At 41.7% G+C, this 24,076-nt stretch overlaps 1 protein-coding gene across 3 annotated transcripts in view; it reads right to left on the bottom strand.

Moving 5' to 3' along the window:
- Nucleotides 1-24,076, bottom strand: part of LOC128745393 (plexin-A4) — a 114,944-nt gene that overhangs the window by 60,918 nt on the left and 29,950 nt on the right. For all 3 annotated transcript variants that reach the window (XM_053842478.1, XM_053842460.1, XM_053842469.1), the window contains one exon: nucleotides 3,801-4,003. In XM_053842478.1, the coding sequence (XP_053698453.1) occupies nucleotides 3,801-3,992 (192 nt within the window). In that variant the 5' untranslated portion in view covers nucleotides 3,993-4,003. The remainder of the gene's footprint in view (nucleotides 1-3,800; nucleotides 4,004-24,076) is intronic.

Here is a 24,076-nt window from a genome sequence, read left to right as displayed (position 1 = left end):
GATTCCGAAAATTGCGTAAAAAACCGCGTAAATTCCGAAAATCGCGTAAAAACCGCGTAAATTCCGAAAATCGCGTAAAAACCGCATAAATTCCGAAAATCGCGTAAAAACGCGTAAATTCCGAAAATCGCGTAAAACAACGCGTAAATTCCGAAAATCACTTAAAAACACTGCCTAAATTCCGAAAATCGCGTAAAAAACCGCGTAAATTCCGAAAATTGCGTAAAAAACCGCCTAAATTCCGAAATTTACGTAAAAAAAACCGCGTAAATTCCGAAAATCGCGTAAAAACCGCGAAAATTCCGAAAATCACGTAAAAACCGCCTAAACTCCGAAATTCGCGTAAAATAACAGCGTAAACTCCAAAATTCGCGTAAAAAACTGCGTAAATTTCGAAAATCGCGTTAAAAAAACCAAAATTTCGCGTAAAAAAACTTTGTGGATTTCAACACTACGCGAAATTTTGAAAATCGCGTAAAAAAAACCGCGTAAATTCCGAAATTCGCGTAAAAAAAACCGCGTAAGATCCGAAATTCGCGTAAAAATATTCGCGTAAAAAGCGACTTCAGTGTATTTCTGTCAAATTTTCTTTTGTTGCAGTGCATACACTCAAGTCTTTTTTTACACGGTTTATTTTTACGATTTTTGAATTAACGCGGTTTGTTTCTGTGACGATCTTTACATTAACGCGTTTTTTTAAATCGTTTTTCGAATTAACGCGGTATATTTCAGTGATTTTTAAATTCGAGCAGTTTTTTCGATGGTTTTGAATTAACGCGGTTTTTTTACACCGATTTTTGAATTAACACGGTTTATTTTATGACGATTTTTGAATTAACGCGGTTTTTTTACAACATATTTCAAATTAACGCGGTATTTTTTTAAACGGTTTTATTTCTCCCTCCACGTATCCCCCGTGTAAAAAAAGACTTGAGTGTATTTGTTTTTTATGATGTAATTAAAGACCTTTAAATTTAAACGACTCTCGACTTTGAAAATACATTACTTTGAACTTGGGTCGAATATTAGAACGTGCAAGGGGCGAAAACTAAACTAAAGCAAGGGGCCGAAAATTAACCCAATAGGATATTGAATTGAAACGAGAAAATGAGTAAAAAATATAAATCGTACATTTATTTCCTTTTAAATGTCAATTGAATGTACATCCTTTTCTACTATTCTATCATATTTTCTAAAAAACCTCGCTATTTGGACGATATATTTGTATATATCGATATATATTTGTTAGCAATGCGTTGGTTTCATAGGTCGAATTATAGTGCCCTTACCCTACCATCGAAGGGAAAGTTTTCACTACACATTCGGTGCAAACAGTACGTCGATTTTAATGCAATGAAGCCATATTCACTACAGCCAGTTCCACAACCACTAAAGGTCATCCTTTCGAATGAACAAATAACGGGTTCGGGTTCATGCTGCACAGTAACCCGTAGGTGTCAAATGTATTGACGAGCAAAGCCTTAAGAATACTGTATACTTTCAGGAGGTGTCTTATTCGCTCTGTCGGCTTGTACCTGTTTTGTATTGTTTTCTTTTTGAAAAGAAATTCTCTATGGATATTGTCCCAACAGATGCAGTTTATTTTCAAAAAGCTTCGACGAAGACTTCATAAGATAAATTTTCGATTTTCTGTCAGGACATCAACTTAGTCTAGGCTTCTGTCGAAGCCAACCATCTCCGACCTATTGGGACGTGGAGATTCTGGTACTTTTTGCTCTGAAATAAACAGAATCCTGTAACACCTTCGTCATAGGATTGAAAGCCATTCAGTGTGCTTCAATTCGTAGAAAAATTTCCGATCGATTGATGCAAATATCTGGTCCCTACATTAGTTTTCATTGCTAAAAAGTTATATTCTAGCAGCAGTTTATCAATCGTTTTATTTATAGTAGGCATTATTTGAAGTGATGACATCAGATCTTCGTGTCCCATAATTTTCAAGTTATTTGGCAGCTAATACTTTTTGGCACAGATGGCACAAAAGATAGGCTTGATCTGTGCCAGTTTGGTAAGTACAGTCGTGCTGTTTTTCCTAGTGATTAAGGATGCTCGTCAGCACAATCAATCTTGCAAGATGCGAAGCATTTAACAAGATTTTTTTCGACACCCTCATCAAGATATTGCATACGCTAGTTGAAATCATATTTCAAATCTACATTATCAAATTAAGTCCCGGTATAATCAAATTAAATTACGCAATGCGCCTCAAAATTTATATCCTAAGTTACTTTAAGGCAAATCGCTCCATCCCGAACGCCTCTTGGTCGGATTCCACAGCCAGCCAGCCTGCCAGCGAAGAAAATAAAACACAGGTGTCCACCCATAAATCTCCATCGTTACTCCACCGATAAGATCGCTCTACCACCGCACCTCCGCGCCACATCACAGCCACACACTTGTGCCCGCGGGCGTTTTCGCCCGGCTCTGGTGGTGGTTCATGGAATTCCACTAAACGCCAACATTCTCACCAGATGGCACTACCGAGACCAACCGTCCGACCAACGGATGCGATGATGCTGAGCCATATTCCTCCTTTAGCATCGCAGGCTTTCTCAGAGCTACTATACTACGTACATACTAAAGTGGAAAAAGGAGAGCCCATCCATCCATGGCCCATCCATGGTTACAACGTCGAGTAAAATGCTATTAAATGTTTCGACATTGTTCAATATCCTCCACACAGCACAGAGGGGCACCTACACAGTTCTATTATTTCGTCCTGTCGCGCAGCAGCACCAGAAGCAAGTGTATGGGTGCGTCGCGCGTGGAAGAAAACAAAATTGCAAGGAAACATCAACTTTTCTTCCCGTGCACGCGGTTGCGTCGTCGTCGTCGTCGTCGTCGTGTTTGACAGGGATGATGGTTCTCAGGGGATTTAAAAATAAATTATCGGAACTGACGTCGAGTGTATGTATATGGCTGCCAGTCACCGAACAAGTTTAATGCTCTACCATGGTGCGTGCGTGCGTGCGTGCGAGGTGCGGTGCTGGCTCTGGCTGCTATCGTTTTCAAGCCAAACGAACGAACGAACGAACGAACCAACGAAGGAACGAACGGAGCTTTGCCTTGCTTTGGTATCGTGGGCGGTGGCGGCGACATCGACGATGATGGCGCAGCTGTGCACTCGACTGACTCGACCTGGAGGAGGCCAGACCAGGTGTGGCGGGCGACACGGGGTGTGGCGAATATTGGGTGTGTTATGGTCGGTAGTAAAGCCTAGCATACATACTTCTAAAGCTTCCCCTTTCCAACGCAAACTGTGAATCTACTACTCAACGTGGCTAGCGGTTGATAGCGTAAGACGGTAGGATAAAAGAGATTTAGATGGAGGACAGCAGAAAAAAAATACGAGGCAAAAATATATTGCGCGATGAATGGTTGCTGGTTGCTGCTCCCCCCCCTCCACGATCTGTGTGAAGGGTCCATCTTTCAGCAGATGGTGAAAAATGGTTTTGTAATTGCCGAGGACAGTTGGTGCCATTTCCTGGCGACCGCAAAGTTTGTTAAATAAATCCTGAATTGTCCCAAGACCGTGAGGTCCCCCTGCCGGTGATGATCCACTACTTCCGGTAAGAAACTGGGCTTTCTATTGGAAGCGTTTCACAATTCGAAAATGGTTTAGCAAATATTTTCCCGCAAAAGTTGTTCGTTTGGACAGTGAAAATCCTTCACAACCCCTCGGAAACATTTTGATTCCCCTTGAATAGAACCACGACCGGGGAATGATGGTTGCTAGGTAATATCTGCAAAGAAAAAGGAAAGCAAAGTCCCCGACTTACCATGCCGCTGGTCCGGTCGACCGCCAGATGACTCAAGGTTGAATTAAAAACTATTTGACTAACTAGTCGGCTGCTAAGGTTCTCTGTGCCATTTGTTCCCTTCAGCGGGAAGTTGCTGTTTGCCAGTGGCTGCGCGCACAGAATCTTAATGAGGATGATAAGGATGATACCGCACCACTGGATTCGCTCCATTGCTATGAGTTCTGAAACGAGAGAAAAAGCCGAAAAAGGTTAGAAAAAGAAGAACAAAGAAATCAACTCGTCCAAAACGAAAAAAAAATCAAAACCCCTGATAGATAAGGTCGTTTGTCTCCACCGGAGATTGACTGGCTATATGGCTTGAAGTCGGAATTCGATCTGTCCACAGCGCTAACTTGGCTTCCCTCCATCCATTCATCCAACCTCCGACTCACCCAATCAATCCAAGGGAAAAGAGGAGCAATACCGGACCCATCGGTTTACACTTTATATTCGACGGAAACCTTTTGTGTGTACTCTCATACATTCGCTACAGCCCGTCCCGACCGACCGACCGACCGACCGAACCGACAAAGTGAAACACTCAATTATGAGTAATAATTTCCGAACAAAAGAAAGGCGACCTCCGCTGACTCTGACATGCAGCAACATAAACGCAAACACAATCTCATACAGCAAGCAAGCAAGCAAGCACACACGCGACGAACCACATGGATAGTTGGAGTTGTTGGAGGGTTTTGTTGTTTGCGCTGAATGGAATCGGTCACGGATTCGGCGGAGGCTTTCTATGGGTACCCTTCTGAGGAAGAAGGGTGACCGACGACCAAAGGGCAGCAGCAGCAGGCAGACGACCCGAAAAGCTTCTCAAACTGCAATAATATCGATGTTCGTACCTTCGTACGTCGGTATGGGTACATGTACGTAGGTTAGATAGGTAGGTACTAACAACTGCCATCGGTTTCAGTGCGACCGGCCTCGGCCTGACTAGACCGTAGTAGATAGTACGTACGGTGGAGCGACTTTGTCGATACATTGTTATAAAACGACGCTCGCCGCGTGTTGGCGATAGATCTCGGTCTCGGCTCGGTCGGAGAGAAGTTCAACCTGTCCCGTCATGGCTGTGAGGCTGGAGGAAAATGCTTTCGAAAAGAGTGCCTGTCGTTAGAAACACCTGGTACCCCCGCGCGATTGGCACCGGCATCGGCGTCGTTCAGCTTAACTGCACTATTGACTGGGGACGGCCGGTCGGTGGGGGTCCCAAGGAAGTTTATTTACACATTCAAAAGCTCCATTTTCAATGATATCAATCTTCATTGTTTGCAAGATGGTTTTTGACAAATCGTTGATAGATGGTAGGTGCAATGTAAGTTCGGTAATTCATCGTAATTTACCTACTGTGATAAATGGTTGCGCCTCACCTCTTATTCTATAAAGAACAAAAAATGAGTGATAAATTAGATTTCCATCTCTGGTTAAATTAGATTTCCATCTTCTAATAATTGACTTCTGTATCTGTTTCCTTAGGTGGGCGTACCTCAAGGCTAAAATCTGGGGTCTATCATATTTTGTTTATACATACTGCCTAAGATAGTATGAAACAGCAAAACTCATTTTTAGCTGATGGCATTCATTTATTTTTATTAGTCAGACAATTTAGAATCCTAAGTCTCTCAGAAATTCAGCGATAAATTAGAAGAAAAGTTTTTGATAGATATACTAATAACGAGCTCGCCTTAAATTCCAAAAGAACAAATGACAAACTGAACTAAAGTAGCTCTGAAATTAGGTTAAAAGTAGCCTTGGGAACGTCATTCTTCTTATTTTTTTTGCCTTTGGCGTAAAATCATACTTGATTACATATCCATCACTCAGGGATAATACCCGTAAAGGCGCATTGTTTGTTTGGTCACGCGGGACCCCCTTCATCATTATTAGCTAAACAAGGAAAACATTATCATAAGGGAGTTTTAGGGAGAATAAACACACAATCACTTCAGAAGCGATGCCCATTTATTTGTTTGAAAACAGTTTTCATCACTTAGCCTAGAGCGGGGAATCTCCCCACCTATTTGTTTTCCCTAAGCGAGTTCTTCATACGACACTCGCGCTTACTCGTTTCACCTACCGTTATTTCGCTCCCTGCATGTTAGTTCCCTCATTCGTTCGCTCCTGCAAGTGTTCATTTGGGTGCTCAAATGCACGTAGTACGGGTCATGTTAGTAAATTAAGTTCGATAGAGCGAAGTGCATCGCTCAACGTGCGTGCAAGCGGTAAATCCTTACACGTCCAGGCGGTTGACAACAACGGAATCGGTCACGTTGCACAACTCAGCAGTATTATAAATTTTTGTTTCGCTGGGAAAACAAGGCACACGGAAGAAACAGTTTAGATGTGCATTTTATTTATTTTGTTTGGCTACTATTTCCGCTGCGTGAAGAGTTCGCGTTCTTGGAAATGTTTTTCATAACAATTTTTGCCGATGTTGATCGTTATTTATTATTTGAGTTAACGCGGCTGGTTTATTTTAGGTTAAGTGGCTTGGTTGGTGGTTATTTCCCAGCCGGATCTAAGCCAGATTTCGAAAGTATGATCGTTAAGGATGTAGGGTCGCTACATCTCCCCCCCCCACACCTCTTATGTGCAGAGAACACCCGATCAATTCAAGGTCTTAACTAATTAATTTATTTTAAAAGATTTACCGCTGAGTCTCTGCAGTCTATGTGGCAGATAGGAAACACTAGAGATGCCAATACCGGGGAGTATTTCTTGAAAACTACATTCAAAAATTATATGATTTGAAGAAGATCTTTCCATAATCAATGGTACTCAATGGTTCATCAACAAAATAATATTTAACAATGCGGAGAGGATTTACCGTGTCATCTTTTAAACGAGAAAAAATCTTTATGAAAAAACTTCCGGAGGTAGAGAACCTTCATTCGGTTTCCACGGAGAAAGAAAGAACAATTCCTAGCGGTAAATTAGAAATGTGTGATAGAAAAACCTTTGTTCAAGAGCTTTTAATAAGCGGCTTACATACAGGCGTTTATGACAAATTAATACTGAAAGTTCAGTTGATTTGGTTCCTCTGCCTGCTCCGTTTCTGAATTTATTCCTTTGACTTTTAAAATAATAAAACCTTGCAAAACTTTATAAATTATAAAGTCATCACGAATAGTGCGGTTAATTATAAAACGAATAAATTCAAATATACGAACTCTCTCTGAAATTCTACCAATACAGTAACTCGAACAGCAGTAGTGCGGTACCTGAAAGGTGTTCCGAGAGTAGTTGGAGAGTTCGTAGAGTTTTTCAGTGCAACATTTTGACAGCAGCCAAGACTGGTTCTAGCACTGCGACAATTTCTTCTTTCTTTATGAATTCCTCATCACTTAAGTAAAGCGTACCCTTGCTTCTTAGATCGGACAGAGACGTTCAAGACGATGATTGGAGCCCGTAGAATTGGTTCAGCCCTGCCAACAAGTTCTTCAAACTAATTATAAAGTTATTTCTATTCCAGTTTGTACTAGCAACTGAACGAATTCCTCTTCCGTGGTGTGTTATGACATTTCTCTAGAGTAGTCCGTTAATTTTCACTGAAGATTTTCTGAACAGCTTCACTGTATAGTGCACATTTCTTTTATTATGCAATATTCTTAATCATCTGGCGCATAAAAGCAACAAATCGGACCTACTTTGCCCTCCGCAAAACGCTACGATCAAGAAGCATACGTTGCCGTACGAAGCTGACAATGTACAAAACCCTTATTTAACCGATAGTTCATTGCGGACTTGAAGCTGTGACGTCGCTGACAGTGGATACGCGCCCTTGTTGTATTTGACCGAAAGATGCTGCGAATGATATTTGGCGGAGTACAAACTGAAAGCGAAGAGTGTTGGATGCGTGTCAATCACGAACTAAAGGCATTGCTCGGATAGATTCCCATCGTGCAGCTGGCGAATGTCGGTAGGCTACGGTGGGCTGGACATGTCGTAAGGATGCCGGACGCTAATACAAAGGAAACAGTTCTCTTAAACGACCCCATCGCACCAGGAACAGAGGGGCTCAACGAGCCAGATGGCTGGACCAGAACGATAGTGATTTGCGACTTCTGAGACGACTGGGAAATCGGCGACGAGTAGCCCATGGAATGAACCGAGTGAAATGGAGTCGACTGCTTAAAAAGTACGAGGCACACCGGCTCTATGCTGACAGCGGTGAGGTATTTCGGGGTTTCTCGTTGGAAGTACTACATAATTGAGTTATTATTTGTAGAACCTTCAATCATGAAATTAAGTTTATCCTATGCTCTAAAAGTTTTACCAGCGATTCGGGTTTCTTGAGTTTTTATTTGATCATGCAAAAAATACCGAAAATACCGGTTTTTGATCGTGGAAAACCGGTAATTCGGTATTGGAAAATAGCCCGGTAATAACGATAAAACCGATATAGCATCCCTAGGAAACACGCAGTGACGCGCTATGGTAAACAAAAAATTTTAACTGTCGCACAACACTTGCAAAAATAATAATAATAACCACGAGGCGACCGTGACTTTAGATAAACGATTGACTAGGTCAATGCAAAGCTGAACCTAAAAGAATGCAGATCAATGTCTTCCGGGACTAAATTCCGGTTTCAGAATATGTTAATTTAGAACGCGTGGGTAGGGGGGCTACAATTGAAAAGCTTGAAGTCGAAAGTCAGAATCGACTATTCAGTTATAGTCAGACTATACTGCACACCTTCATTGTGGTGACCTTTACTCGCCAGTCGAGGCTGGCAAATGAGTGAACATGTGCAAATATATTACCTCTGTTCTCTAACTCCTATCTCTACCTCTACGAGGTGCCGGCTGGGGTACGGCAGCCAAAGTAGCTCACCTGGTGGTGCCCAACCTTGGTTGTCGTACGCAGACAGAGAAGTTGGAACACTCGCCGTGTGGTTTCCGGCTACCTAATCATGCAGTTCGGCGCCGGTTTTTCAGAGGGCGTGGCTGCGGGGTCTGGTCAACCCGGAAGAGAGAGTTATTTTCTCTGCTGGCTTAGCACAGAGAGAGAGAGAGAGAGAGAGACTCTCAAGCGGTCTGTTTACATAATCTGCAGTTATGCCCTTTGGCGGTTGGCAACGAATTGTACGTTTGGGCAAAAATTGAGCCACGGGACCTGATCCTGCCGTGAGAGTCCGCAAATCAGGAGCCCCTAAGTCAAGGTCTAACTCCGTGCCGATGACTGAATGGCTGGAGGGGTGAAAACATGCCAGTCGCGAACGGAGTGTTTTGGGCGTCTTGCCCCTACTGTGCCATGCGGGGCTCTGGTACGGTCGATCTTTGTTGTCCCTTGCGTTTCGTGGGAACAGCATAGTAGTCCTGCCCAATTTCCCTTATGGGTTTTACGCCAAGTGCGTTCTGGCCAATTTAATTGGCTTCGCTTACAATTTGCTGTCTGATCTGTGTTGGAGATTATTTGTGCATATACTCCGCTAGTCATATAGTTAGAGTTGCACAAATAAATCTTCAACACATCTGTATTTATGCGAAAAATTTTTTAATGGCTCTGTCATCATCGCATTGGTTCAGGAGCCATATTTTCGCAAGCGGTACTTTCATTCGACGGATATTGGAAGCCAGAACTTTGCTGTTTTCAGCAAAACTGGTATGACAAATCCTCGTTTGATGCCTAGGGCATACATATTGTTGCATAGGTCAATATCTGATCATTGCTTTATATATTTTGATCATTTGGGTGTCTCCTTGAACGCTGCAACTTTTCTTAATCCGAGATTTTCCGACTGCATACTCTTTGAGGAGGAACTGGCGACGAAATTTCAAGGATTCGAACCGACGATTGCGACATTGATCGACTTGAATGTGACGGTAGATGTCACAACATCTTTTATTGCGGAAGCTTTTGAAGTAGCCTGCCCGCTAAAAACTAGAGGAACACCATGGTGGAACTCTCATCTCGCGGAACTAAAGAAGCGATGCAGGAGAGCCTGGAATAGACGTCATAGGGATCGTGTGGAGCCTTTCAAACAGGCTCGGAAAGCCTATGAAAATGCTCTACGATCTTCAGCACGCACGAGCTGGCACAGGTTCTGCAGCAACCTTTCCAGTTTCGACGAGGCAAGTCGACTTAATAAAATACTATCAAAATCGAAAGATTATCCGGTTAATAACATTCGAAGTTCGAACGGCGAATACTGTTCGAATGACAATGAAATCCTGAAATGTCTCTTTCAGAGTCACTTTCCAGGCTGTGTGGAAGCTGAAGTTCGAAACGATCCAGAAATCGTTTTAGATGGCTTAGACTTATGGGCTTTTGCTCGGAGACTTGTCACAACTGAAGCGATTGAGTTGGCCGTGAACAGCTTCTCTCCAAACAAATCTCCTGGAACAGATGGAATATACCCAAAGGATTCAAATACTTCAAACACATTTTGAAAAGGATGTTTGTGTGTAGTATTGCTATTGGGTTGACCACCACATCCGCGAAACAAGCTTAGTAGAAGTTCCTCTTCATTCACCACAACATGCTTATCAAAGTGGCAAGTCTACACCCACTTTATTACATGATGTGGTGGATAAAATTGAGGTTGCTTTTTTACAAAAGGAATCTTGCTTAGGAACTTTTTTGGATATTGAAGGCGCGTTTGATAACGTATCTTTCGCTTCCATTTTGGAGGCTGCTCGTTATCATAATGTGCCTTCAATAATCATAAAGTGGATAGAACAAATGCTTAGTAACCGATTGCTTTTTCCGTCGTTACGGCAAGCAAGGCTTTGGAAGCAAAGCGTTTGTGGATGTCCACAAGGTGGCGTTCTCTCGCCTCTTTTATGGAACCTTGTGGCGGATGGCCTGCTGGGGAAACTCAATGGTCTAGGCTATCCGTTATATGGTTTTGCGGATGACTATCTCATCCTAGTAGTTGGAAAATGCATAAGCACATTATTTGACTTAATGCAGCAGGCACTATGCGTCGTGGAAACTTGGTGCCGAGAAACTGCACTTTCAGTAAATCCGAGCAAAACATCTATCGTCTTATTTTCAAGACGTAGAAATACCAATGAAGCTCGCGCTCTGCGCTTTTACGATTTGAATATTGATGTTGTAATCGAGTTGATTCTCAACTCCAAGCTTGACTGACTGGTCGACTGTTGGACTGCTCGATTGCTCAACTGGTTGGCTAGACTGCTCGACTGGACTACACGACTGAACGGCTCGATTAAACTGCTCGACTGGACTGCTAGATTAAACTGCTCGACTCAACTGCTTGACTTCTGTTTGATTCGACAGCTCGACTCAGCTGCTCAACTGGACTACTCGACTCAACTGCTTGAACAAAATGTTCGACTGGACTACTTGACTCAACTGCTCGACTCAACTGTTCGACTTAACCGCTTGACCCGACTGCTTAACTAAACCATTCGATTCGACTGCGCGACTCGACCACTCGATTCAATTGCTCGACCGGACTGCTGGACTGAACAGCTTGATTTTACTGCTCGACTAGACTGCTCGACTTGACTGTTCGACTCGACTGCTCGACCCAACTGCTCAACTCGATTGCTTGTCGCGATATCATATGGTCGGTGTGAAATCAGACCGGATCAAGTTGCAAAATTTTAAAAAATGAGTTCATGATAGCAAACGATCAAGAATTTTCTAAGCAACATTTGACTCTAATCAGACTACATAAATGGTACAAACAGCCAGATGTGTGTATTCAGTTAAATAAAATCCAACACGACCATAACAAAATTTGTTTCAGTTTCCGGCTATGACTCTTTTATGTACAATATCTAAGAGCTATGTTATGCAATATAAGAACTTAAAGAACTACAGTAATGTTCCGATTTAGTCAGCCCTACGTTGATTTTTGGGCTGACAAAATAGGGAAACTGACAAAAAAAAACAAACTGACAATGGGGAAGACTTTCTTAAAATTAAAAGTTCTATCGTCCAGCGCGAAATTCAAATTTTGATTAATCTCCCTAAAAGTGAAATAAAAAATTTATTTTTCTTCAGTTTCAATATAACACATTGATGTGTCGTGCAAAGTTATACAGCTTTTTATTACAAGAAATTTTGCTGAAGACAGTAACCTTCTATCTCTTCACCAAAGATAGAAAAATCCTATTTCTCGTAAATGAATAATCGTTAAAATCAGTTTTTCTATTTTAGCTGTTTTTATAGTTGTTGTATGACTTTTTCATATTTCACAAAGTTGTACAAATAGTAAAAATACACAACATTGCTGAATATAGTATACCTCTATCTTTGCTTGTTTAAGAACTATAGAACTTTTACTATAAAAATACCCTAATTTTGACCCCAAATTGCTCGCAAGAAGACATCATTTTATTCAAAAACTCTCCCCAAAGAATCAAAATAGTTTCAAGCAGGCTGTAAGGTTTTATAAATTAAGTTTAAAAGCACAAAAGTTAAACAAAATTTAAAGGCTGACAAATTCGGGATAAAAAACTGTAATACTGCAATACAAAGATTAAACACTGGCCAATGGAATGTATCCGCAGTTTTCTGAATTCTGAACAGACATTTTTATTTTCCGAATCGTAAGATTCGGGTTTAACTAATAAATGGTTATTCGGGACCATAAACCATTTGCAGGGTGTCGATTATCCGGTGAAAATAAAATTCCCTGACTTTTCCAGGTTTTTCCAGGTGTATTTCGAAAAAATCCAGTTGCAAAATATCTCGCTAATTTCTCTTTTCAAAGTGTTTATTAGACTAAATTGGTTGTTAACTCTTTAATTACTATTTCTTAATGAATTCATTTGTCTTTATCAATTCAAATGCATCTTTTTTGCGACGATGAAGTGAGCAACGCAGCTTCGTTCTATTATTTGAATCCAGATCTTATATTTTTATTCGATCTACTTTTAATAACGTCGGGTTTATGATTCTATGGACTCTGTGCTCCCCTGGGTGCTTCCAGTCGAGTATCAAACATATGACTGATGTGGCCACTGAGTCCATTTGTTGGACTAAATCAAGATTTTGATGCTGAAATGGTCTATCCTCCGAAAACGAATTAATCGTAGGTTTTCACTAGTGATCGACATCAGAATAAAAATTAAAGTCCGGGTTCCGGCACAAATGGGTTAAATGCCGTAGCTTATTTTCAAAGGCTGATTTTGGTTCAGTTTGATTCGTTCTCGTTTCGGTTACAGTCTGATTTCGGTCCGGAAGTCTGGAATTATCTAGATGCAAAATTTCTTTGTATTAAAAGTTGGACTTTTCTAAATGTCATCTCCCATGACCCAATGAATAGTTGTTCTCGAAGCGTAGAATAGTGTTGTAAGAATCTTGCTACATTGGCCGTAGAGAAAACAGAAAAAGTATTGTCTCAACAATAGTGATGCACAGATTAAAAATATGTCAACATCCACTAGCCTAGCATGGACTTTTATGTCACTTTCCATGCAAAATAAACTAATTAAGCACAAAAGTTGTCCCAAAAACTTTTGTGCTAAATATCCGATCAATATCGAAGAATCCAATAAATATTGAAATATTGATAATGATCAATTAGGTGGTGAGCGGTGAGCCCTTACGAAAATCGATCAAATCGGTCCAACCGTTGATGAGAAGCGTGGTCTGGTAAAGAGCGGGTCAGTCGCACATTCATGAAATTCGAAACTCGATTTCGAAACTCTGTGATTGGTTGCACGTGAGTCAAACTCAAAATAACGTGCCATCTTTCATTTCATTTGTGCATTTGTGATGGCAATGAATAACAATGTGCCAGCTACTTGAAATAAATGCTATCCTTGCCAAGCCATAGCTTTTTCGGTATATTTTCTTCACCTGTTAAAAATCCCTGACTTCAAATGAAATTCCCTGACATTCCCTGACTTATCCAGGTTGCAACGAATTTCCCTGACATTTCCAGGTTTTCCCTGATTTTCCAGGTAATCGACACCCTGATTTGACAAGTTAGCCTTCTTGCAATTCAACTGTTAAAATAAACCCCAAGTAAGATCGGGTACTCAGCTAGTTTCTTACCAAATTAAACTCTTGTTATGTGAAAGTTTTCAAAGATGTTATATTTGAATTAAAAACATTAACAAACTATAATACAATGTTTATTGGTAAAAAACATCGACTTAACGCTCTAACAACAGTAACATTGACTGTGCACCGATCGGCGTACATCATCAGTTCAATTGATGCATGCTGATGGCATCTTTCAACTTTTAAGCGCCAATCGGATAGTGAAGCTTTAGTTTCAATATAACATCTCAATTGTTCGTTGAACTTTGCAACGCACAAAGCTTTTACGGCAGCTCCTTATTCACAGCCGTGGTGGAACGAGCGAGCCTGTTACTCGTGGTGGAACTCCCCGCACACATACACTCCTACACACACACAGCCACCCATCATCCGTACGCACCTTGCCAACGAACGGCAACACTGCTCTCTATAAGCGGGAAGACTCGCTTCACATCTTCGGGAGCAAAGTTTGATTGCTTTCGGAAGAAAAGGTGCGAAAGAATGTGTTTGCTTCGGTGAAAGAATCTTGAGAAGAATTTTTTCCTCCATCATCATCGTCGTCGTCGTCGTTCGTCGTTCGCCGTTCGTCGATTGGCGTTTCCTTCAGTAGAGGCGATGCGATGAGGATGAGAAGCGAATTAACGCTAAATTGCTGGGGATTTGTTTTTCTTCAAGACTTGGTGGAAACTTTGTCCGACAGTCGAGATTGTACCAAACTTGTTTTTGACGCGCAGCTTTCGCAGCAGCAGCAGTTTTGCTCTTTCGACCTTGCTTTCATTCGATCCTATGATGTAACACCGTTTACTGGAAATACCGAAATACACGATCCCAGCCTGGTCTGCTGGCCACTTGGCTTTGGCTAAAGGTCGATTTGCACCCTTTTCCAGTTCAAGGCGGGTTGCTGCTGCCGTACAGAAAAACAAGCAAAAAGAACTATCGACATTCTCCTCAGCTTGAAATCCGCAGACAACAAGAGAAGGCGAAAAATTTATTCACTTTCAATATGTAAACTAACTGTATCAGATAACATTGTCGTGTTTATAGTTTTTTATAGCTCTTTATAAACACAAACACATTTGCATGATTTATCACAATCGCACCACTTGCTGTGCTGCCCATTGATAGGCATTCAAGCTGCCACTGTGTTGCATTGGGTGCCCTAACAATGAAGTCTCGAAGGAGAAGAAAAAATGCAATAAAGCCGAAAGAGAAGTGAAAAAAAAAACCAAACCATCGTCAAGTGAAATGATTGAATGAATGCATGCATATATTAAAAGCAGGCAGGCGAAAGAAGTCAAGGCAGGCAATTGGTGATGGTTGGGAAACAGCGAGAGAGGAAGTATAATAGGATAACAAAAGACCGATACCAAAATGTGTTCACACACCGACTTGACTGGCTTTGGATGGTTCGGCTCCTGCTGCCTGCCTGACGTGTATCAAAGCGCGAAACATGCGATGATGGTGGGTACTCTCTGTACGTGTACGTGAACGTGTACATACATAGACGGAGACAGCAGAGCGCAGCACAGCCTCGGTGAATTCGCTTCCTGCGGGCGGCTCCTCTTCGGCAAAGCGCACAGCAGCCAGCCAGCCAACAAACAACGTTTGCAGCACTCACTACTTTGGCTGCGAAGGCGACGGCAACGGCGATGGCGACGGTGTGAGCGGCCTTTTGGGCGGGCGGGCGGAAGGAGCAATTTCTCAGCTAATAATGATTACGCCGGTACTGCCTGCCTGCCGCCGCCGCGCCACGTCACCCCAGCCACCGACGGGCCTGCCTGCCTGCCAGCCTGTGGGAAGGGAATCTTAATTGAACTGCAGCGAAAAATCAGTTCGGCGGTTTTTGAGGAGGTTATAATACTCTGTGCCCCCATCATCGTCCGTCCGGAGATCGGACGATCGGTTGGTTTTGATAGGTGCGCGCGAGATCTGTCTCTCTTGCTTGCTCGCTTGCTTGCAGGAAGCTAATTTCTAATGAAATGTTTCGTAAATCTGCCAGTACCGCGCTGCCACCGTGGGTTTTTTCTTGTTTAGGAGTTTGGCGTAACTTTCGGACCATATGGTGCGGCTAATGCGATTATTCAAATTATCTGATTCTGATCTTTTCTGTGTTATAGAATTGTTGGACTTATAAGTCAGAATCAGCGTATGAATTTCATGTTATATCATTTTAACCCGTGATCTTCACAGCATTGATTTAGCAAATTTCATGCCCGAAAAAATCCTCAACCTGTATGGTAACCCGATGTCACTACCGTTACAGTTAGCCAACCACAGCGCCACGGAAGACAATGGTTTTGTGAAGGATCTATCTAATATAGTTTAAAAACACTGCTAGCCGACGTTAATTGCCATGCAAGATAATTGTTTGCCATCGTTATTTGACATAAGATTACCTCAACGTGCTGCTCGAGCCATAAATGCTGATACCTGAAGTTTACCTCAACTGACTCGGAGAAAGTTCAATCGGAAAGTCCAATTTTCGTTCACTTTTGGCTGCAATGAAGGCCGTTTGTCACTGTGATAAGGTAGCGAATGTTGACTGCAAAGACGTTGTCAATAGTTTGCGATTTATCGGCATAGATCGGAAACTTTACACAGTTTCACAAACAATGGTTTAAAGGCGCTAAATCGAAGTACTTTTAACCCTCAGAAAATCATAATAAGTTTTTGCACTTTCTAGCTCTTGACAGACCGACGTTAGTTAAAAAGTAGAAAACAACTTGAAGAAAAAAGGCACTCAGGCACGGATAATAAGTAGTTTGCTCAGTCAATAGCGAAGTGAAAGAAAAAACGAAGTGCGGAATACATAAAAATGCCTAGACAGTATCACAATAGATCAAAACACTTGTCCATACATGGAAAAAGTCACACGATCCTAGCGATCAATTCATTCGGATTCATTGGGCAAAGTTTTTCGTTTACTACGTTCAATAAATCAATTGTGGCACGCACAGGCGGTGTGGTATGTTGCGCCGTCTTGTTGAAACCAGTGTTCCTCCTCAAATTTTGTTTTCAATTTGCTCTAAAACTTTGCCGCTGGGAAGGACCGCCTACCGGCAAAGTTTTATAAACATGACGGAGAAACGCTAGCAAAGGCTCTTCACTGGGTTATTTCGAGGATTTGGGAGGAGAAAAAGCTACCGGAGGAATGGACGGAAGAAGTGGTTTGTCCCATCTACAAAAAGGGTGATCGGCTAGACTGCTGCAACTATCGTGGTATTACGCTGGTAAACGCCGCCTACAAAGTACTCTCCCAGATCCTGTTACGCCAGCTGTCACCGATAGCACAAGGTTTCGCAGGGAATTATCAGGCGGGTTACATGGGTGCTCGCGCAGCTACGGACCAAATTTTTATTATCCGACAGATCTTGCAGAAATGTCGGGAGTACAACGTGCCCACGCATCACATCTTTTTTGATTTCTAAGCAGCATATGATACAGTCGATCGAGACAAACTCCGACAGATAATACACGAACACGGTTTTCCGGACAAACTGACGCGACTGATCAGAGCTACATTGGATCGAGTGATATGTTTCGTACGCACTTCTGGGACACTCTCGAGTCCCTTCGAGACGCGGCGAGGGTTGAAACAAGGTGACGGTTTATTCTGCATGCTGTTCAACATCGCTCTTGAGGGGATGATCATCGGGCATCGAAACGAGAGCCACGATTTTTACCAAGGGTAGCCAGACTTCTAGGCTTTGCAGATGACTTCGATATCATAGCCAGGAACTTTGCGACGGCGGAGGCAATCTGCGCCAGACTGAAAGCGGAGTCCAGGAGAATTGGGCTAAAAATAAATGCGTCGAAGACCAAATACATGAAAGGAAGAGGCTCAAAGGAAACAAACGCGCGCCTCCCACGGACGGTAACCGTTGACTGCGACGAACTAAAAGTGGTAGAGGAGTTCGTGTATTTGGGATCGCTGGTGACCGCGGAGAACAACACTAGTAAGGAGATCCAGCGGAAATCAGGCATACTTTGCCCTGCGTAAAACGCTACGATCAGGAAGCATACGCTGCCGCACGAAGCTAACAATGTACAAACCATTATTAGACCGGTAGTTCTTTATGGACTTGAAGCCGTGACGCTGCTCACGGAGAACATACGCGCCCTTGCCGTGTTCAAGCGGAAAGTGCTGCGGACGATATTTGGCGGAGTACAAACTGAAAGCGGAGAGTGGCGGAGGCGTATGAATCACGAGCTACAGGCACTGCTAGGGGAGACTCCCATCGTACATCTAGCGAAAGTTAGCAGGCTACGGTGGGCCGGACACGTCGTAAGGATGCCGGACGACAGTGTGACGAAAATAGTCCTCTTCAACAACCCCACCGGCACCAGGAACAGGGGGGCCGAACGTGCACGACGGCTCGACCAGGTCGAAAGCGATTTGCGACTTCTGAGACGACTAGGAAATTGGCGACGAGTGGCCCAAGACCGAGTTGAATGGAGACGAGTGCTTCAAACAGCACGAGCCACCCCGGCTCTATGCTACTGCTGAAGAAGAAGAATACCACGAATGGGGTCATTCTGGCTACATTCAGTGCGTCTGAAGTCGTGTCGAAGAAGTTCAGTATTTTGTAGACCACGCGGAATGGTAATAGTACTGATGTGGATTTGAGCCTGGACTGTGGGCAATCCAATTAATCGACTGAAACCTTCATTATGAAGAGAATCCTTTAAATTTTTCCTCTTCTTTCCAAAGTGTGCCTGTTCAACAAACGACAACGGCCTATCGAATAAATTTGGATTGAATGGCTTCCAATCTGGATGACCAAATACCTATGTGAGAACTCTACATTACAGTTACGATTCAATTACGAATCGGTAATAAAAATGTGTAAGCAATGGATCCCAAAATTCCTTGGTGGGTCCGCAAGGTACATCCCAAATTTTTGTTGGCCTTTGCCATTACGAGTAATGTTCCCGGAATGAGAGCTTCATTGAATCAGGTTCTTTTTGCGATCTGGTTTTCGATGTTTTTCCACGAAGATATTGGCAAACCATTGGAGTTCGCGACAATGGTCAATAGAGATGATACTGAGAAAGAGCTTTAAGTCATCCGCATACAGAAGTGTGCCTCCTTGCGATAGCCCTGCGCATTGCATACATCATTGGAGAATAGTGAAAATAGCAAAGGGACAAGATTGCATCCCTGTGGGACACCAGATCGATTAGAAAATTGATTCGAATTGCCCAGGTGCACAGAAAGATGCCGGTCACCCAGGCAGGACTTCAACCAATCCATAAAGGTCCGCGACACCGCATCCATCAGCTTTACTTTGCCCAAAGGCAACCCATGGTTTACACGATCAAAGGCCACCTCCAGATCTATGTACATAATATCTATTATAATCCTATTTGATTTTCTCTCGACTCTTTTCTGATCCTCTGCGGATGCGTATTGATTCTCGTTTGACTCATTCGACTTATTGTTTACCCGTTTTTGTTCTTTTTAAATTACTTTTAAAGTTTTCGATTTTTCAAACTCTGATTGTTTTCTGATTCTTGACTTTTCTCATAGATCTTTTGAACTCTTCTGTGCGTTTTTTTTCAAACTTTCTGTTGTAATACCGGTATAGAAAGTTTAGCGGATAGACGGAGGGAACGGTAGAAGAAAGAAATAAAAGCAAAGGTTTTGATAGTATCCAAACAGAGTGGGATAAGGCGTGAACGGGAAAAACGGAAAACTATGTAAGGGAGGGCAATTGAAGCAACACTTACTAGGTTGCCAGAACGTTCCCTTTTTACCCAATCTAAGGGATCTGTGGGTTGTTCCAAGCTATAATGGAAACCAATTATAACTGGATTTGAATCCAACTTCTCCCCTGTCAGCGAGCTTCGTAAAAAAGGAAACTCCACAATCCCCACGCGACGTATTTCAAATTCCACCAACACTGTGGGGTGGAGTTATTTTTAGACACAAATTGTGCCTCTTCTCTCGTCTACTGTTACAGTAGTCAACCATCGAACGAGAAGTTTAATCTAACTGGTTCTCTAACCAGACAGTGAACTCTTTTGAGTATCTTTCGGCTGTTTTGACTCTTTATGGACTAATTTTTTATTCTTAAATTTTTCTTAATTATATATTTTTTTCTTTTTTGAATGAGTAATTCTCGCTGAAACGGGGCCACTACTGACACGAGGTCTTCAAATATTGGAACTTTTGCACTTAATTGGTTGAAAATGGTTAAAAAATTAGAATTACACTTTTGATACCTACCTCGTCCCCTACCTCGTTCGCCAAGCGGCCTAACAGTTTCAAAAAAAGATGAATTTTCAGCAAACTTTGAGATCTATATCATGTGATATTTCATAAATTTGCCATGAAATCAACACTAACTAACTAACAAATTGCCCGGATCTGTAAATAAGAACAGGGCTTTCAAATGGAGTAAAATTTTTTGGCAGCCATCTTGGAATTGGTCGCCATATTATATTTTATCGAAAAATCGCCGTTTTCACCATGAACCTCCCAAGCGATTTTCATTTTAAGATCACTATTGGAAAGCTGAGAAAAAATACTACAAGAAACGTTCATAAAATTTGGTATGCAATGGAATTAACTGAATAAAACAACCAGTTATTTGTAGCAACGTTCGCAATTTTCATATAGGGTGCGGGAGGGTATTTTCAGCAGGTTTCTAAATTCAGCCTATTTGCCTTTTCTTTCGCCAATAGATATACTTTGCCAACATACATACTATTTTCTTAAGACTGTAAGTAATCTACTATTGTTTATTCAAAGAACGTCAAAACCACCTGTTCTTCCATTAAAACTAGGTCATAGGCCGAAAACATAGATCCCATCGCTTAATGGGCTGAAAATACCCTCCCGTACCCTAATTATAGTGATATTTCCAAAATTTGCTATGAAACAAACTACAAACGACACGGTTTTGTGAAAACGGGCAATAGGGTTTATAAACGAAGTGGAAAAAAATCGACGGCCATCTTGGATTTGGCCGCCATGTTGAATTTTATCAAAAAATCGCCGTTTTCGTCCTGATCCCCCCAACCGATTTTAGTTTTAAGACCACCAACGGAAAGCTGAGAAAAAATGCTATAAGGAACATTCATCAAATTACATGTGTAGTGCCATTAAATAAACGAAACTATTAATAATCTGTATCAAGGTTTACAACTCTCATATAAATATTCCAGAACAGAAAATTAATTGTTTTATTTAGCTAATGCCATTGCACACCTAACTTGATGAATGTTTCTTTTTTTTCCCAGCTTTCCGATAGTGGTGTTGAATTTAAAACCGGTTGCGGGGATTATGGCGAAAATGACGATTTTTCGATAAAATCCAACATGGCGGCCAAATCCAAGATCAAAAATGAAATGAAATTTTCTTAAAATGAAAATCTTTTGAGGGGTTCATGGTGAAAACGGAGATTTTTTTAAATGAAATCCAATATGGCGACCAAACCTAACATGGCCGCTAAAAAATTTTTTACTCTATTTGAAAGCCCTATTCTTCTTCTTTACAAAACCGGGCCATTTGCTAGTTGTTTCATGGCAAATTTATGAAATGCCACATGATACAGATCTCAAGGTCTGCTCAAAATTCAACTTTTCTCGAAACTGTTAGGCCCCTTGGCGAACGAGAGGTCCACTATTTCGAGGTGTTAAAAGTGTAATTCTTATTTTTAACCATTTTCAACCAATTAAGCGCAAAAGTACCAACATTTGAACACTTCGTGTCAGTAGTGGCCCCGTTTCAGCGAGAATATGATGATGCTTTTATGACGTGTTGTGTGCAACTACAGTGACGCGGCAATAAAATTGGGCTCATAGAAAGGTTGAGGAGCACATCTTTTGAGCATTTTTTTAAATTATCGAACAGATTTGAGCGGAAGGGTCCAAGAGTTCCATGTAGTTTTGTACACGTGCAAATTTTCGTGCTCTTAACTGAACGGCTAGGATACTTCTTTGGCATTGTTTGAAATTCTTTCACTAGCCAGTTTGCTAATTTCTCGGTTGAGTCCTACTGATCCTAAAACTAAAAAACTGCAGGTTACGTCTGAACGGAAGAAATTACATCATTTGATTTAACGACTTTGTTCTCTAGTGTTTCAGCAAACGAACCTCAAGTAAACTTATTGTCACAAAGAAACTGACTGAAAATTTTATGTTGTATGTAAAATGCCATGTAGTAAATATATTTTATAATTGTTTTGTAGACGTCTGATGATGGCCGAAGGGAAATAGTAGGCAGAAACGTCACACCAAATTAACAGTTTCTGATATTCCTTGAAAAGAACCTACAAGTTTTATTGCTACTAGAAGTCCCAAAACTTTTAGAGAATTGACTACTTACACAATGTAGTAAAGAGACTGGCCGAACTTCGTGTAGAGGAAAATGGCCCCAATGAGGAATCCCCTGTTTTGAGGCACATTGATACTGCGAGGAGCTTACTTCAGCGTTAGGAGGTCGGCTGTTTTCCATCAATTGCATGAGTTTTTCGTAGGTAACCAACCTACGGTCTAGCGGCAAAAAAGAAATAGGTTTCCTTATCGCATCGTGACGATTGATGAAAATCGAACTAAACCGTCATTGGAAAACGGTATCGAACTCAATTGATGCGATTGATTTGCAAGCACTTAAGCGAAAAACGACCACAATACGAGCAGAAGCACGAAACAATGATTTTACAGCATGACAACGCTCGGTCTCACGTTGTTAAAGCTGTTGACACTTTTCTGGAATCACTGAAATCGGAAGTAGAGTAGCACTCGACTGGAATCTGCAAGGACAGCGGAGGCAGACACCCAGAGGCATATGGTGACGAAGCTTAGCCAACAGCGACACCGGGGCTGTTGACGAGAACCTGTCCAGGCGACGGATGAAAGCCATGGCGTATAACCGTCGGCAGTGAAGATCTCTAATTACATCTCCCTGTTCTGCCAAGTCGGCAGACATGAACTGATAAGTATGTATTTTCATCAGATATCTATACCTATAAAGAAGGATTTCTGTCTGTCTGTCTGTCTGTCTGTCCGTCCGTCCGTCCGTCCGTCCGTCCGTTCGTATGTTCCTTATAGAATCGAAAACTACTGAACCAATCGGCATGAAAATATGTATGTAGAGGTTTTTTGGAGCCAGGAAAGGTTTTAGTGATGGTTAGAAACCCCTCCCCCCACTAAGAGGGGGGGCTCCCATACAAATGAAACACAAATTTCTGCGAACTCGACAACTAATCAAGCAAATAGAACAAAATTTGGCATGTGGGTGTTTTCGGTGACAAGAATTTATTCTATGGTAAATTGAGACCCCTCCCCTCTTTATAAGGGGAATTATAACTCCTCTCCTATTTAAAAGGGGGGGCTTCCATACAAATTTCCTCATAACTCGAGAACTAATCAAGCAAATGGAACTAAATTTGGCATGTGAAGGTTTTCGAGGGCAAGAATATTTTCTATAGTAAATAAGGACCCCTCCACACTTTAAGAGGGGGGCTCCTATACAAACGAAATACAAATTTCCTTATAACTCGAGAACTAATCAAGCAAATGGAACAAAATTTGGCACGTGGGTGTTTTTGGAGACAATTTTTTTTTCTATGATGAATTGGGACCCCTCCCCGTTTTAGGAGGGGGGGATCCTATACACATGAAATACAAATTTCCTCATAACTGAAGAACTAACCAAGCAAATGAAACCAAATTTGGCATGTGATAGTTTTCGAGGGCAAGAATATTTTCTATGATAAATAAGGACCCCTCCCCACTTTAAGAGGGGGGGCTCCTATACAAACGAAATACAAATTTCCGCATAACTCTAGAACTAATCAAGCAAATGGAACCAAATTTATCATGTGGGTGTTTTTGTAGGCAAGAATATTTTCTATGGTATATTTTCTATGGATTTCCCCACTTTAAGAGGGGGGGGGGGAGCTCCTATACAAATGAGAAACAAATTTCCTCATAATTCGAGGACTATTCAAGCAAATTGACCCAAATTTGACATGTAAGTGGTTTTGGACGCAAGATTTTTTTCTATGGTGAATTGAGACTCCTCTCTTCTTTAGAAAGCGAGTTATGGCCCATCTCCCCTTTAAGAGGGTGGGCTTCCATACAAATAAAATGCAAATTTCCTCTTATCTCGAGAACTAATCAATCAAATGGAACCAAATTTGGCATGTGGGAGTTTTAGATGACAGAAATTTTTTCTATGGTGAATTACGACCCCTTCCTCTTTTAAGAGGGGAGCTCCCATACAAATGAAATTCAATTTTCCTTATAACTTGAGAACTAATCAAGCAAAT

Source organism: Sabethes cyaneus, chromosome 1, assembly GCF_943734655.1.
Source record: "Sabethes cyaneus chromosome 1, idSabCyanKW18_F2, whole genome shotgun sequence".
Lineage (NCBI taxonomy): Eukaryota > Metazoa > Arthropoda > Insecta > Diptera > Culicidae > Sabethes > Sabethes cyaneus.
This window is presented reverse-complemented; position numbering and strand designations above follow the sequence as displayed.